The 17,706-nt window shown below is 40.7% G+C and overlaps 1 protein-coding gene across 9 annotated transcripts in view; it reads right to left on the bottom strand.

Annotated features, from left to right (window-relative positions):
* The window catches only part of esrrb (estrogen-related receptor beta), a 48,898-nt gene extending 37,994 nt beyond the window's left edge, over nucleotides 1-10,904 (bottom strand). The window contains exons 1-3 of one of the 9 annotated variants that reach the window (XM_050062587.1): nucleotides 10,789-10,904; nucleotides 7,089-7,125; nucleotides 3,149-3,217 (exon numbers count right to left, since the gene is read on the bottom strand). Coding sequence is in view for 5 of the 9 variants with exons in the window: in XM_050062582.1 (XP_049918539.1) it covers nucleotides 3,149-3,217; nucleotides 7,089-7,125; nucleotides 10,794-10,806 (119 nt within the window). In the remaining 4 variants the exon portion in view is untranslated. Of the gene's footprint in view, nucleotides 1-3,148; nucleotides 3,218-7,088; nucleotides 7,992-10,788 lie in introns of those variants that run through there. The other 8 variants (XM_050062582.1, XM_050062590.1, XM_050062588.1 and 5 more) reach the window with 8 other exon arrangements.
* Between the last annotated feature and the right edge of the window lie 6,802 nt (nucleotides 10,905-17,706).

Raw genomic sequence — 17,706 nt, 5'->3', positions numbered from 1 at the left:
ATCATTTTAAAGGCAATCAGATGTGTAAATGTTTGTACAGGTTCACGGTCAGTGTGTCAGCACGCCACATAAGTTAGATTAAAATAACATGCATGATAACACATGATCATCAAATTTAACTTGATTTCTCACATTTATAAAATGTTGTTTTGTAGCACACATTTCAAACAGTTCCAACATGAATTGATGCTGCTCACAACACTAGTGCTGTGACTGTCTGCCACAGCAGCAGACACAGTCATAGCAATAGCCTCTAGCTTTTTACAGGCTCATCTCTACCAGCTGCCACACATTCCCCATAAATAGTGCTGGTAATAAAAAGACGGGTGGGCCTAACTGATTTATACGGTAGTGTCCACCACCACACCATTCAGGAATAATTAAACTTTGGGGATATTTCCTGAATTAATGTCTCCTTCAGGGGGCAATCTAAACATACATTTCAGCGTTCGCCACGTCTGGTGTCACCGGATGTACTGGGAGGGAGGGACTCTCCAAGTGGCAGGTTCAACAGCCAGACACTCAATGTGACCATTCGATCGCACTTAGCGCTGTAGGGGTGGTCTCATAAGGAGGAATTTTAATGCGAACGTGTTTTGTGAGCGACAAAAAATACACACAGATGCACACAAGCAGGCAGGAGTACATACTGAGAAGCAAACACACACACATACACACTTTTACACTAACAAAACTGTCAGTTATCAGATGAAATGATTGTGTAAGTGAAGTTGTAAACAAGAGATTTTATGAGACATGAGACAAACAAAGTTACCTGTAATGAATAACATTTTGTGTAACAGAGAGTTATAGCCTAGCCTCATAATCAGATTGAAACTGAGATGAAAGCACCATCAGTTTAAACAAATAAGTAAAATAACAGGCCATCGTTCAAAAAAGCAAAAGGGAAAAAATTTGTTTATAAAGTAAGAATACATTTGGGTTTATGTTGCATCAAAAATATAATGAAGACCATTTAGTTCTGATGTCTAGAAACAGGATTTTACAGCTATGTTTTGAGCCACTTGCAGATTACCTGTAATATGAGCAATGCATATTTGAAATGGGTCGAGAGACTAGAATACACAGTGGCAATCCTAAACTCTTGGGGGCCCTGGGCATCGAGCCCCCCATGCCCGCAGAAAATCTAAGTAAAAAAATGCATACCGTAAATTTTGCTTGATCAAAAGTCACAATAATTTATCAAAAAATAATAAATAACACCATGAGCACACATACACATCTCCGTATTTGAACATTCAGCTATAATACGCAAGCTAGAAGAGGATTTTCGGGACAGCAGCAGTGCACTGTAGAGCCTTCATGGAAGGTATAATGGGGTTTATATATGTCACTGCAAATGTGCCAATATCAGTGGCCATCGGGGGCCCCTTTTCCCAAATTTCTTTGGGTGGCCCCCAAACATTTGCCTGACAGCGCACCACTGCAAATTCGTCAATACAGATTTGCTCAGCAGAGAGAAACTAGGCCCACAGTGGCTGGCTTTTTGCACACTGCCATGTTAATGGATGGTTATTGGTCACATCTACTTCCCTTGGGCAAATCAGGGATGACTGATAGTAGTACTCTCTCTCTGTTTCAAAGACCCACTCATAACATAGCTACTATAAGTGTGCACACTGCATTAGTCTTTTTAAATGAACAGTCTTAAACAGCTGATGATGCCACGCTATTCAGATTACATAAACACACTGGGATGTGTGTTTTAAAATGAGCGTAAAACATTTAAATCACAGCTTTTCTGAGAGCGATGAGGAAAAAAAAGTACTTGGTCTAAAAGCTGTAATGGGTGCAAGGCTCGTCCCGGCTCTGTAGAGGAGACTTGGTGAAGCTGTCAGTGGGAATCAGAGCTGCTACTGTGACGGACGGTTTCAATATTGATTTCATAAATAAACAAAGCTAACCATCGATCCTAATGTTATTTTGCATTTCAATTACTGCTCCGAAACATAACCTTCAAACAACTGGCCGTTCAATACCAATAGCCTTCACTGATAAACACCCATATAGTTACCCACCTTACATCACATTTTCTTACCAAGTGTGAATTAGTGCGCCTAGAATTTTCCCTCCGCTACATTCAGAGTGGTTGAAAAGCTGCAGCACTGCGGTGAGCATTCATATATTTCACACTATTAATGGAGCGAAGTGAAGGACACATGGCAAACACAGAAAACTTCACTTTAATGTTTTAAGTTTCTTGTATTGTGTTATTATAATATCTCTTTTCTTGACTCAGTTATTTTTCTCAACTTCTGTGTTTTAGAGTGTATGAATGTGTGTGTGCAGACATGCATGTGTGTGTAAATGAAGAGGAGCCCTTCAATGTTGGAGCAACAGGAAGAAGTGCTGACGCACCGTGTCAGTGATAGCACTCTGCTGCCACAAGGGCATGAGAGCCCACGTAGGCTAGCATTATCCTTCTAGACTAATGGACCTAGTTATTTTTAAACAGATTCTCACACTGTGGTGGAGGTGTCCAAGGTTACCATGGATGAGAAATCAGGAGGGACGCGTGCGGTGACGGCTGGCGGTTTTCTGTGTGGGTGGATGTTGTGAGATAGCCAAAGAGGCATGGTAGCTAATCACTGAGAGGTGTAAAGGCCGAACATCAGATGGGGTCTCAAGAGACAGCATGTTATAATGACAGGAACTTCCAAAAATGTCCAATATCCAAAAATAAATGTCATACTTTCTGCAAACTTTCTGTTACATACGTGATGTTAGAAATAAACTTGCATTTTTACACAGATTTTTATGCACAATATTAAATATGGTGCACTGGAATCCACAGGAAGAATTATAAAAAAAAACAAGTCTGGATATTGCATGCTTTTCTTATGCTTATTTCTAATTAATTACCAATGAAATAGAGCACCCAAAGGTGGGGTAGAACTACCACAAATGAATGGTAAGTTTGATGCTGAAGCGACTTAATAAAAGCCAGCCTAAGCACTAACAAGTATGATCCCGAAAACATCTGAAGCTACAGAACAGTGCACATCCACAGAGTGTCAATATACTCTGCATCCCCATTTGGCCTGGAGAGGGACAACATGCTCCACCCTCCCCCCGCTCAGCCTGAGCTGAGTGACATATTTACAGTGAAAGTAATGATACTAGATACCAGAAATGAGAGGGCTCCAGCGTGGCCAGTGGACTCAGGAATCTCTCTAATGAATTGGACAACAAAGCCCTGTTGGTACAAGGAAGAAGTATTTAGAATTGAGTGACAGACTGAATTTTAAAACATTAGGTTTTCTTTTAAAAACAGCCCCTATAAGCTCGGGGAGATGAGGAGGGTGGGAGTGGGACAGGTGGACTGGCTGGTCAGCTGGGCTGGACGCTGCAGCTACAGAGGCCACCAGCTCCTGGCTCGTAGCGGGGCGGCCATTCTCGGCCAGGAGCCTCTTCTGGTAATGTATTCTGAAACCAAATTACCGTAAGCTGATCCCATCTGGATAGTGTCTGTGCACGGCTGCTTTGGTTACCCACCACTGCCTCTAGCCTGCGATAGCATCTCCATGAAGACAGCAAAAATCTGATTAACCCAATAACAATGAAACACTTGGTCAAAGAGCAAAGAGCTTTTAACTTAAGATACACTAATGCAATTCCCTCGCCTTGTTTTCTGAAACCTAATAAGAATCAAGCAGACGGACTGCTAGGGATGGGTGTTTGCAGGCTCTGATGCAGCAAGCTGGGAATGAAGTCAAATAAATTGAAATCTAATTCATCATTGTGTGCTAACTTCTTTCTGCTTCTCTAAAAAATACATTAAAAAGCTCTTATTTCACGAAGGGAAATTGGATAGCCTAGTTAGTTTACAGCAGTGGCGGTGCCAGGGCTTAAGGAAAGTGAGGGTGTTGATGGAGCATTTAGAAGCAGAAAGAAGTCACATCTCAATTCACTGCCGCTCAGACCGCGTGTGTTTTCTAGCGAGTACAGAGGAACTCAAACTGACAATCCTCAGCATTGGCTGACTTCTGAGTGGCGCGAACTGCCACTGCAATACAAGATCAACAATAAGCCTGTCAGACTCATACAGTAAATGGCTCGTCTCGCTGCATGAGCCAAGAGGTATTTAGACTCGAACATGTCGAGCAAAAGTAAATAACAGGTGGAGTATAACGGGCTGCATACCAGCGGCGATGTAAGGAACCAATTTTGAGAAAATACATATGTCAGAGAATTAAACGTGTCATCAGAATACTTGGTGAAAACTTGCATGCGCTCACGTTTCTAAATCTCGCCAGTGTGCAAAGAGACAAGAGGAGCGTGTCTGTCTATTCTGAAGGCAAAACTCTGTTTCCATCTAATTCCCAGGCAGTGGCGATGCCCCCGGGTCAATCTATAGAGAGTATACTACAGTGATTCCACCACAGTGCTGTGCTAATTACATGGAGCACATACGTCCCACTAATCCTCTCAGCCAAGCATCACGGACACATCCAGCCCACAGTGAGGGGCTGCAAATACCGCTGTACAATTAGCAGAAGAGAGCCACTGCTGAACCAAAATTAACAGCACACTCAGGCCAGTGCTGGAGAGATCCCACAAATAACTAACTGTTGGTGGGCAGACACATAATCAGGAAAATGTTTATTTACTATCTTCAATTCTAGATAAGTTATTGTGATGGATTTTTAGCTGAGGAGTGAGAAAAAAATACATGACATCCACATTTTACCACAAACAATTTCTACACACATCTACAGTGAGTCTCTGAAGTTATTTATATATCAAATACCTATTCACAGCTCAGCTTTAAAAGAGTAAATACCTTGTTCATCCTTATTTTAAATGTTACGTGCATCCAAATTAATCAAATAGTATGAAAATGAGACACAATTTTTTTTTCTTGTGTGGAGTGTTGTTAAATATTAATCAGTATTTTCTTTTACTAAATACACAATGCAATTCAGTGCACACCATCACTTAATTTTTAATATGTAACTGGAAGAAATACCTTGCAAATCAACAAACATAAACATATATTACTAAAACATATTTTTGCATTTACAAATTTGGGAACTTTTTATTTCATACTCAATAAATTCACTGTAACATTCAAGAGTAAAGTAAAAATTTAAAAAGTAAAAAAAAACAATTCTGAATTTCGTCAGATTATGTGAAAGGAGATAAAGTCAAATAAAGTCGACTGAGAATGAAAACATTTTAAACTAATTATTTTCAACATCATCAAACATGTTTTCATGATAATAATGTTTCTGCTTGTTGGAATGACTATGATTCAAAATGTGTTGGAAAGTGCATTTGCAGGCAAAATAATTTAAAAAAGTAAAAATATCAATGTCTCCTCACACTTCAGGATTATCCTGTATTAAAATTTTAAATATACATGTATAGTGTTGTGGTGTGAAGATCTGTTTTAAAACTAGACATTTATTTTAATAGTGCTTTACAATTTAGGGAATACTTTCAGGGAATACCACAATGAAAAATATAAATACACTTGTACATATAACACTTGACAGAAATACACACTTTGTTACTGCTGTTTGTGAAAATGTGTATTTAGGTGTATCAGAGAGAGAGAAGTGAACTTATGTAATCAATTTTGGAGAAAAAATGAAGGTGATTACTGAATGAATGTCTAAGATATTAATATGTTTTATAGAATGACTTTCTCAATTTGTAGGGATTAAAGCCCAAAGTAAGGAATATGTGTAAACACATGGGATGAGTAAAGCAATACACACTTACAACATCCAGTTGTCTAACTTTACACTAAATTATTTTCTGTTAGGTATTTTTACTGCATGTATTGCTTTAACATTTGATGAAATAAAAAATAATCTCTTCAGTTATGGTACCATTAAAAAATGCTCAGTGCATGAAAAGTTAAGTTACAAGAACAGTCAGTTTGGGCTGATAATAAGAATGCACAGTCTAAACTGGAATGATGTGGACATTTCACAAGAAACAGATTAAAATTCAATTTTTCTAAATGAGTTATCAGGCAACTTTAACAGGTTATTGAAATATCTTTAAACATCTGATAGGTCCTCCACAAATCCCCACTTTTGCATTTTATCAATATTATCTATGGCATTTTATATAATATATAATAAAGGTTGATATAAAAATAATCTGTTAATTGAAACAGATCATCTTCACACAAGCCCAATGTTTTAGTCTGATGTTCAAATATTAACAGGAATATGTTGAAGTTAGTATATAGAACTGTTTCCAATAAAAAATAAAACTAAAAAATATATTTTTCACAACTTAAGGTTTATTTTGTATTAACTGTAAGTTACTGATGGATTTACAGAGTTAAAGTGTGGCAGGTGCTGTGAGCTCAGACTGTCCCAGCAGCCAGGAACTGTTGAGACAGCAGCTTGCCTCGTGTGCCGCTGGCTGGGACAGACCTGCCGGCTCACTGAGGTTACAGGGTGCTTTCATTCGTCTTTCTCGGGCTACAAATATTACAGTGTGTAATTTATCCTCTCCAATTCCACGGATTCACGTTAATCTCATCTCCTTAAAATATTATTCTCTGCGGGCGGCCCGATCTAGGAACAAAGCCATCAGCGAGTAACCTCCTAACCCAACTGGACAGGTACCCCAAATTCTTTAAGGAACAAGAAAAAAATACACACTTTTTGCAGAGGGGCGAGCTTAATCAATCAGCCATGCTCTGAGTGAAATTTATAAAGACTGGCATACGTGATATGCTCGCACAATAAATCTACACACTCATGCACACACACATACACAGTTGCACCTGCCCTGTTGCTCTATATTGTCAAGTCCTTACATGATTTAAGAGCCCTTAAAACAATGAACAAGAGAAAGTGCATTTTTAAGAGTGTGAGTAGGTGTGAGAGGGAATATAAAGATAGAAGCCGAGGAAAGTACATCACTGCTAAAACAAGAAAAAGTTCAGTGCCTAGACTAGTTCAGGAAACTAGAGCAGGCACTGTTAAAAGAGGATATGAGGAAAAAAAGAATGAAAGAAAAGACAGTGAAGAAACAAAACTGCATCACAACATAGGGGTTAAAAGTGGCAGAAGAAACAGAAAGAAACAAGGTACACCTACTGGTTATGATAGCTGAGAGGGTCTGGAAGACAAAGTTCTGAAATGTCCATCAGTCCAGTTTTAGCATTCCAGGAATGAGAGGAAGAGGAAAGAGAAAACAATTGAGACCCGCTTCTTCCCCAAATGATGGCACAGCACCCTCAGAGACAACGCTGCCGAAAGCCCCCTCCAGCACCGCTCCCCCCAGCCTGCACAGGTATGTTGGACTCGCGTGTGTGTGCGTGAGCATGTGTGTTGTGTATGTGTGTGTTTATGTATATATGTGTGGGGGAGAGAGAGTGTGTGTCTGAGTGTATGTAAGTGAAAGTGTGTGTGTGTATGTCAGAGAGAGAGGAAGAGGAAGAGAGGGAGAGAGAGTGAAGGGGGGAGGGACAGATAGACGGAGAGGTAAAGGGGGGTGAGACAGAGAGAGAAGCGCAGGCAGCAGCGGGATGAGCGCTAAGATGGAGAGAGCATGAGAGCGCGAGCGAGAGGAATGACTCTTTCCATGGTCGGGATAGGGCTCTTTAAGACTCAAGGGCTTGATGAATATGGAACAGCTGCTGTTGGCTGGCTCCGAGGGGCAGGACTTAAAGCGACAGAGGGGCCGGCGGAGCACCAGGGAGGAGGGATCCAAACGCTCGCTCACACACTCCGCTATGCACAGATACAACACACACACACATGGCTCACACACACATAGACAAAACAACCTATCACATGAACAACAGAGATGCAACTCGGAGAGCAGTCAAAGTTTCCATCTCAGTTAAGTAAAAAGAGTTGTGAGTTTCTGGATGCTCAAAACTCACATAAAAACATAAGTATAGATAATAAATTTGTGGAATATATATAAAAAAAAATTGAATCATTTATTTCTGTATTGACTTGTAGAAAAGACAACATTTACTGTATTTAATAGCAAAGTATTTTAACATTTTTATAACATTTTGTAATTTATATTTTAAGAATTTGCAAAAAGAAAAAAAAACATTTTGTCTACATTTCTATATCATGTTTGTCTGCTTATATCAATAAGCATTGCAATGATATCAAGCAAAGCCAAAGCAATACCACTTCACATGACAACACCTGAGAACTTCACCAAGCAGCTGACATTTCAGAACTCGACCCCGACAACATAAAAACTTGCCATAATCAACTCTATGCATTTTAAGATATCAAAATGAACCCTGCGCTGTTATATAACACATAATAAAGTCAAATCTGACACCAGCCTAAGCCACACTATAGAAGCTCCAGCAAGCAGTCGAGTGCATCCGCAGCACTTCACTCTCAAAAAGCAATAGCTTTCAAACCACTAAGGACAGTAAATGTATTTATTGAGCTGTGTCGCTAGCTCCATTTGCGGGTGTTACATGTGAGGTACCATTGTGAACCTTTCACCGCCTGTGAGAGATGATCTCAAGCCATAACTCATATTCTGGAAGCCCATCAGCTTCTAAAGCAGCGGAAAATCCAGCTCTGTCTTCTCTAACCCCAGCTTTAGAACCGCCTGTGTTTCACTGTTGATCAAGCTCAGTAAGAATGCCGAGAATGCAGATACCATTTCACAGTCAGTGAGGGTCTCCATGTTACTGTATCCCCACATTATAAGAGCAGAGCTTACCATGGCATCTTATTGGAGAAATGAGCTGTCCGACAATGGCCGACACTTGGCCGAGTCAAGAAGGGAAATCGCAGCAGCTTGCCCACTTCTCAAAAACTCACAAGGTGTCTGACAACGGTCTTCAGCTACTTCAGTGAAAATAGGAGTGAGTGAGGAGGAGTCGAGATCTACCAGCAGATTCATGCGAAAAAAGGTGTGTTAGGTCGCCCCTGCTGCTCTCCGGGTTTTTCTCTGCTGAACAGGAACAGTGTAACCCTTGGAGAGGAATCCGGTTCCATTCATCGGCTCACGTTTCTATAATCAATGCAAAAACATCACGCAATCCCTATTGATCATCACAGGCCTATTGATGTGCAGCAAGAGTGCCTCCACAGTGGCACAGATCACACAGCATCTGCTCTCTTTTTGTGACAAAAACAAACGACAAAATAAATGAAAATCCAATTAAGATTGATGCCAAATCAAACACCTGTCAGTTTAATTCCTTACAGAGGAGTAAAATCACTATCAAACACCATTCTCACACTTCAATAGGACACTGCACGAAACACAGGAGAAAGAAGGAAATAAAACACATCTGTACACCTCACAAGGCACAAACTATTATGTGTATTGTTCTTCCATATTCATTTGAATTGTAATAATTTAAAACCATAATTTTCAGCTGTTTCTCCTCATTTAGGGTGGGAAAATATTTTAAAACATTTCAAGAACAATAGCTTCAATAAAGGAACCAAAACTTACAACACACCCCTAATTCTGAGTCAAATCACTGCACAAATCACAACATAATTCTACAAACAGCTGACCCAGCATGATTCAAGTCAAGAGACTTAGTAACTACTCGCCAGAGACTCACAAGAGGGGGTCCTTTCTCATGACAGACTGCAGCATTATCCTGGTTATCTAGCCTTTGTGATGTCTGTCCTGTTGATAAACGTCTTCACTTGATAAATCACATTTCTGCATATTTTCCCTTTGGCCTCCCAAGGTTTTTGACTGACACCACACAGACTTTTGTTACGCAGCTGCTGCTGCTGCTGCTGCTGCTGCTGCTATCGTTGCTTCTTATCAGCTCTGTTATGAAAAAAAAATCACGGCATGTGACAGTTGATTTGACAGGAAGGGATCTGATACAAATAAAGAATAGAGGTGCACTGTGCAAACGCTCGATCACACATGGCGTGACAAAGTTAGTGGAGTATGACGACCAGGAGCAGGGCTGATTATCGAACATTATTTTTTTAATTGATATATCTTTTATTGATATCTCTATCCTATGGCATCATATATATCTGCATTAATACACTCTGTGCAGCTTGTGTGTGTGTGTCTCTTTACATGTCATGTATGTAGTCACTTTTTAAAATTAAGTTACTTTAATCAGTTACTTGCAAACTTAAGTAGCTTAAAGCAGTTTGGTCACCTTAAGTGAATTAAATTAGTGTCATAAAATGATTATTCCTTCATTTTGTTTTTTACACAGCAGAACTTAAACACAACACCAGCTAATTTTCCAGTTTACACAGTGCTTAAGTGAAACTACAACATGCTTAACTTTACAAAGCAAAAAGATTATGGTCTTATAATGTTGCTTTAATCAACTTTTCTCATTTACATGTCAATTTTACACACTACAAATTGTCATTTAAGTCTGCTGCTGTAAAAAAAAGTTTGGCTCTTAAACAACCCAGCATCCTTAAAACTTATTTTTTTGTGAAGAATAAGCAAATAAATCCGCATTGTCAGTGAGTTCCATTTAACAATTTTACCTCTGTGAATAAACAGACAGCCGGGCCTTGTAAAGTCGCCATATTTAACCTCTTCATGCATACAGTAATGGCCAAATCGATAACGTAATTCAGTCACCATTCCCAGAGGAAAAGGTACAGTGCAGCAGGTCCGCGCGCACTGTACATGCCTCAATTAGAGCTACGTCGCGTGCACACTGATGTCATTTACAGTAGCTACAGGTGCGTCGAAGCTACATTTAAAAAAAGAATTTAAAACTCTTTAAATTAAAAATAAAGACAAGTAAATGAAACTGAGAAAAACTAAACAAGCAGACGAACTTTAGGTTGATGAAGGTACCTTACTCGGACAAGTCATGCCACATCCCCGCGTGAGCACAGCGCGCAGTAGACGTCTCCAGGTTGTAGTGGTGGTGGTAGTGGTGGTGGTGGTGGTGGAGGAGGTGGTGTGGCTCTGTGTGTCTGAGCGCGCCGTTTAACTGTCACACACGGCAGCCACACTATCAACTCCTCCTCCGGCGCGCGCCCTGTGGCTAAACCAAACACCTCCACCGGCAGCAGGACCCTAGCGCGCGGGGTCAAATGTGATTCAAGGAACGAGGAAATGCCTGTTTGTCTCGTGACTCTAACACCGCACTATTCTCTGCGTATTATTCCACCGTTATTATTTTCTCTGCTTCTTAAGAGCTCAGACCCGGTAAGGAAACTCACTCAGTCTCATTTTGAAGTCTGTTGAGCTCTGTCAGAGGCTCGAATTTGGTTTGTTGTGCCTCTCTGCTCATCACCACCACCGAGGTGTTGTGGGTAAACATGTTCACCTGAGAAACAGGTGACAGCAGAAGTGAAAAGGTTCAACGGGAGTCGGCTGGTTTCCACTATTGATGAATAAATAACAGGATGATAGCAGTGGCGCGCCTGCTGCAGAGATCACAGTATCACATCACCAAGGTGCTCACAAACTCCATTTGATATGATTTTCAGGGGTGATCTAAATATGCATTTCAGTGTAGTTTGTTATGCAGTTTTCTGGGAAATTAAACTTACTGCTAGTTCCTGAGGTACCCCTCTGCATGACCCCTGGTAGTCTTCTTGGGCCCTATTTTAGGATCTACTGTCTTATTATGGCAAAACACTGCATATACCAGAAACATCAGCATGTCAAACAATTTAAAAATACATTTCCCAGCAGTACACTTGACTTTACAACTTCTGGAGTCCCTTTTTAATTAAGAAAAGTGATTAAAAAGATTTGTAATTGTTGATATAATTTCTGTTTTATCCTGTCTCATGAAAGGTTTTCCTCCACACGTCTCCCATTCTCCATCATTGACTGACTGCCTCAGCTGTGGAGCAGAGCATGAAGCCAGCTGACAGCAGTAACCGACTCTATCATCTCCACTAGAGGGAGGGCTATCTCACAACAAGGCCACCAAGGAGCTGCAGCAGAGGTACCTTTTATTTATTTATTTTCCCAGGGTGATAGTGTAATTCATAAACTGAATGAATGACAGTCAGGACAGTGCCAACAACCAGGCGCACAATGGAGACTCGGCTGCATTTACTCGTGAGCACAAAAACCTATCCATTACAAACGTGTAATTATTGTCCTTAATAGATTAATTCATGCTGAAAGATAGAAATGGGTTCCAGGCTATTGATGTAATCATTTCACTGAGGAAATTAAGTGACATTAAAAGAATGATATTGTCACCGTGAAAGTATCATTGATTCTTTTCGAATGCAATTAACTGTATTTGAAAATGGGACCTGCACATTGAGCTGCGCAAGGAGCACTGAGGATCACTTCATTTGTGAGAGATATAAAGACCAAATTATCCCATCAAAGAGAAAATCTATAAATGTAATGGCACAGCGCTTCAGCACTAAGGAATGACAACAGCGGTCCTGTTCAGTTCCCTCTGTTAGGCGTATTAACTACCAGTGAGCAGCTCTCAACAACCCGCAGAGAGATTATTCAGACTGTGAAGGAGAATATCGCCTAAATTTATGAATTCACATGTGATTTTTTATTTTTTTTTATTGGCTAACATAAACAATCCTCTCTTAAAAGTAGGAGCCATGAGATGGATGGCTGTAATATGTAATGTCATGTGAGATATTGCTCGGAGCCATCATTGCTAATAAATAGAAGAGTGATTTTATGGAGTTGTAGAATCTTTATTTCAGTTTCAACTCTTTGAGGTTTTTGCTTAATGTACTTCAAAGTAGAGCTGAAACCATGAGTCGATCAGTCGATTAGTTGATCACCTGAAAATTTATCTTTATATTTGATTCCTAATTAATCAAAAAAGTCAATTATTACCTTGTCCCAGCCTCCCACATGTGAGGATTTGCAGCCTTCCTTTGCTTTAAGTTTCTCTAAAGTGGATTTCTTTGGGGTTTGGACGATTGGTCAGGCAAAACAAGCAATTTAAAGCTGTCACTGTGGACTTCAGGAAATTGTGGTGAACATTTAAAACCACTTTCTTCCATTTTGTTGATCAAAATAGTCAATTAATCAAGGAAGTAAGTGGCCCATTACTTGATAGTATAGGTCAGCATTTGTAGCAGCTCTACTTCAAACACATGTGAGTCAGTGCTGGTTTAGATAAAGAGTTGAACTCAACTATTACACTAACTGCTAACTAATTTGATATCTGATAACTGATTAATCGGTTTGAGGATTTTTTATTTTTTTTTTAAGATTATTTTTATTGGCTTTTTGCCTTTATTGACAGGACAGAGGGTGAAATGGAGAGACAGAGAGAGAGAGTGGGGACTGACATGCAGCAAAGGGCCGTGAGCCGGATTCGAACCCGCAGCCGCTGCGGCGAGGCAATGCCTCTATACATGGGGCGCTGGCACTATCCACTACGCTACCGACGCCCCAGTTTGAGGAATTTTTTAAGAAAAATGTCAAAGTTCTTCGTTTCCAGCTTCTTGAATTTGAATATTTTCTGGTTTGTTTACTCATCTATGACAGAAAAATTTGTGTTTAGGGCAAAACAAGACATTGGATGATGCCATCTTGAACTTTGGGAAACACCGATTGTCATTTTTACCATTGTCTGACACTGCATAGACCAAACAACTAGGGCAGGGCAATATATCAGCATTATCTCGATATCGTGATATGAGACTAGATATCATCTTTTGGGGAGCAAAATGTCGTAAGTGTTGACTTTTCCTGGTTTTATCGGCATTACTCATTTGATTATTCATCAAAAATCTTTTGTAATTTTTTTGTGAAAGCACCAATAGCAATATAATTGAAATATTAAGGTATCTGGTGAAAAATATTGTGGTATTTTATTTTCTACATATCGCCAAACTCAATATCTGCACACTGTATTAAAAGCTCACAGCAATTTTTATAGTGCAACATTTCGATCAAAGGGAGAACTTGATGAAGATCTTGACAAAACGTTGCACAATTAAAATTGTTGGGAGTATTTAATGCAATGTGCGGATCTTTTGACAGATTCTTGCCTTAGCGTGATTTATTTAATCCAGCACCTATAAAGTCCTCCACCCTGCTTGTATTAAATGGTTATTCCCATCAAATGTGATTTCAAGGGGTTTTCTCATGGTTTTCTGAAAGTCACCATCAAATACATTATGAAATTGGCCACCATCACTGTGACATATAACAGTATATTTCACCTGCCTTCTGTCCTGCCTGCTACTGTACTTAAATGGTTAAACTGGAATGCACTGGAATAGCACCTATACATGAGAAAAAATGTAAGCTGATATGCAGATTTACATTTTTGTTTGTCGCTTTTATCTTTAGAGTCAATGTCACCATGTACATAGGGGTATACATGCTGCCTACATTTCTGTAATACCAGTTTTGCATGTGTCGTTTTGTTGACTTTCCATAGTTCTGCAGTGACTTTTGATGTATTCCAACAAAAGCATGCTCATGTTGTGGTTACTGGTCCACACAGCTCCCTAACCCAATTACAGTGTTGGTAATCCAGTGAACAGAAATTCAGTGAAGAGGCGGAGAGGCGGGCAGAGATGGAAAAACATGAAACATATCAGCTTGTGACTTGATGTCCGAGCAGCAGATGAATCAGGCATCAATCTCCAGCCCTGGTCAAAAATGCTGCATAATTCAAACCCAAACATTTTTCTTTGCGTGATTCAAACCAAATCAGAGGGTCCTGAGCCTCTCTCCCTCCACCTGCTGTCAGCCACACTCCATCCAACCCTCGCCTAAATTTCATTTAGGAGACATCTTTCTCCCTTTCCCCCTCTCTCTCATGCTCTCTACATCGCTGTCTCTTCTCTCTCTTTGAATTCAGTGCGCCGTGGCCCTTAGATTTACTTGCTTAACAAATATGGACAGGGGGCCTAAGTGGTTTTTGAAATCTTCGAATGGACTTTGGAGTGCCTGTGCTGTGCTGGGTGACAACAGTCTCTCTGTCGCTCTCTCTCCCATCTAACCCATATGTGTGTGTGACTGTGTCTGGATGTCTGTTTATGTTTATGTCCACATGTGTGCGTGCATGCACGACTACGGCTTCCCCATGCTCTCCCAGACTCCCTGGCTGGGAGATGGCAGTGCTGGGGTGGAGCGGCAGTCTGGAAATGAGATAAGGATGTCTGATTCATAGGATCTGACAGGAAATCTATACTCTGCAATGTTTATAATCCAGCCATTACTACACAGCCAAATGAAAGAACAATAATCCAATCATTTACTCCATATTTACCTGAGGCAGATTCTCGGCTTTAAAGGCAAAGTGCATTGCGCGGTGACGGAGGCTGTAAAACGACTGATAGGGGCGAGGGTGCGGGAGGTGCTGGGGGCAGACTCTAGCCCGGAGAGAGGAGGACATCGAGGAGGGCGAGGATGGACTCAGTCCTCAGGCGAGATGTGTGTCTACAGGAGATGCGATGGTTCACCTGTGTGCACTCGGCAGGGTTAAGGGTCACTCATTACTCATCATTAAGACCCCATTGATTTATGAGTAACTTACAAAAACGGGAGACACTGTAGTTTGTGAAACAAGAGGTTAAAGGTTACAGAGATGAGAGTGAAAAAAAGAAATCCAGAGCACACATGTATTAGCAAAAAGCGTCTACTATTACAAAGCTCATGCAGTTTAAAGGAGAGGTGTAATTTGGCTCCCTCACACTGATCCTGTGTCATCTATAACAGAGAAGTCCATAGAGGTGCCGTCTCTCCATAAGCATAGAGGAATTCTCTGGTGGGGGTTTACTTATCATAGAGTCTTTCATGGACAGTATGAGCTGCTCTTCATTGTGTACAAGGGGGGAGGTTTATCTTATTTGGAAAAGTGAAGGGGGCCTGCCCTTATCTGTCAATAAACAGTAATTAGATTTTGTGGCCGATAGCGTCGATTGGTTTCTAATCTAGCTGTCGCCCTAGACGTGTGTAATTAAAATCCTGATTGATAAAGGGGCACAAGCCCGCCCACGCCACCACTTTACCAGACCCTACCCCCGACCCCTTCAAAACACAAACAAGAGAGAGATATGGAAGAAGGCCTGGGGAGAAAACTGCACTACTTATTGATCAGCTGTATCTGCCTTCCTATCAATGCCCTTTTCCCACAATGGAGGGGCTAGCACAAAGGTTTCCTACGTAACACTTCATAGCTAATCTTCATCAGGCAGATTTTATCCTCCCTGAAAAATAAAAACAAAGCAACCGACATTTTAAGCAGGAAAACAAATATTTGGCTGCTTGTGCTCACACAAATAAGAAACAAAAATGTGCATGTGTTTGTGTGAAATTACCTGTCTAAATTAAGATATTAAAACATGCTTACCACTAATGAGGGAACGCTTACTATGATTGTAATGCAATCAAGGAAAAACACCCCTCAGGCCATACAGAGATGAAAAAGGAATGCATTTTATCTATCTAACTAATGGGCCTGTGAACACAAGAATAAGGTCCAGACAAACACACACACACAACACGCACGCACACACACACACACAACACGCACGCACAGGTTAATGTCAAATGTGCATCACGCATTAGACAAATAAGGTAGTGCCTTCAAGTCAGAGGACTCCCACAGAGAGTAGCCAGGCTGAAAGATGTTCAAAAACACTGCCTCCAGACTTCACTGTCATCAGGGTCCATGCAGACAGACGAGGCAGGAAGAAAGGCTACGTGCTGTCTAAGTTTTGTAGAAAAAGGGACAGTGAAGAAAGCGAAATAGTGAGAGAGGAGAGTGGGACAGAGGAAACACATCAGGCAAAGAGGCATCCAGCTAAGTGAGCTTGCACGATTCGCTGCTCCAGCCACTGAATATCTCACCACGAACCAAACTTCAGAACAGCACCATGACTGCGTGAGAGGCAGATAATCTGTTTCACAGAGTCAGATTTTGCCTGGTTGTCCGCAGGATTTTTTAAGCCGTGTAAACTGTGCGAGAGTGCAGACTGCAGGCCTGTGACCTTTCCTGTCTGACACTGGTCACCTGCTGTCACGTGCGAGGGCTGACCCACAGCAGTGAATGATGGCTGCATACTCTGCTTCACCCCCCTCTGTGACACATATGCACTGGCTAACACACATAAAACGCTTGCACACACACACACACACACACACACACACACACGCATACATAGTACCCACCGTGGAGTGGATAAACCGCCTCTCACTCAACAGCAATGCTCCTAACACCTCAAGAACATAATAAATCACAAATTAGAAGTGTGTGTATTTTGACAGGGGTGAACTTTCTAGAAAGCACTGGTCCAGTGCTTAATTTTATTCTTAATGGAAGGCAAAATTTCTAAAGGAAAACTTTTATTGGGCACAAAATGACTTTCCTCAGTTTTTACTTTCTTACACTGGGAGAGATTGAGATTGATACATGCTGGCAGTGCAGTGCCAGCCCATGCATGGTGCACCTCATTTAACCAATTTCTGTAATTTCCTCACTAAACAGTGATTAATAAATGGTTACCTAAATAAATGGGACATAGGCCAAAAAAGAATTGCTAAGAAAAAATTTTTAATTCTTGAAATTGATATTGATATTACCTACAAAAGCAAACAAGACCGCCAGTGACAGGATTTCTTTTCTGTTTCTTTATTTATTCTTAATGCATGTTCCTGGGTCTGATTCCTCACAAAATCAGGCAAAATGATTTACAGCACACAGACTGGAAGAGCCTGTGCTTCTATGTTCCCAGGTAGTTACACAGTCAGTAGTACACTAGCTAGTCAGAAGAAAGCAGCAAGAGATTTTCCTTAAGTGAGTTT

The sequence above is a fragment of the Epinephelus moara genome, chromosome 14 (genome assembly GCF_006386435.1).
Source record: "Epinephelus moara isolate mb chromosome 14, YSFRI_EMoa_1.0, whole genome shotgun sequence".
NCBI lineage: Eukaryota > Metazoa > Chordata > Actinopteri > Perciformes > Serranidae > Epinephelus > Epinephelus moara.
The sequence above is the reverse complement of the archived record's forward strand: the minus strand, read 5'-3'. Positions and strand labels throughout refer to the sequence as shown.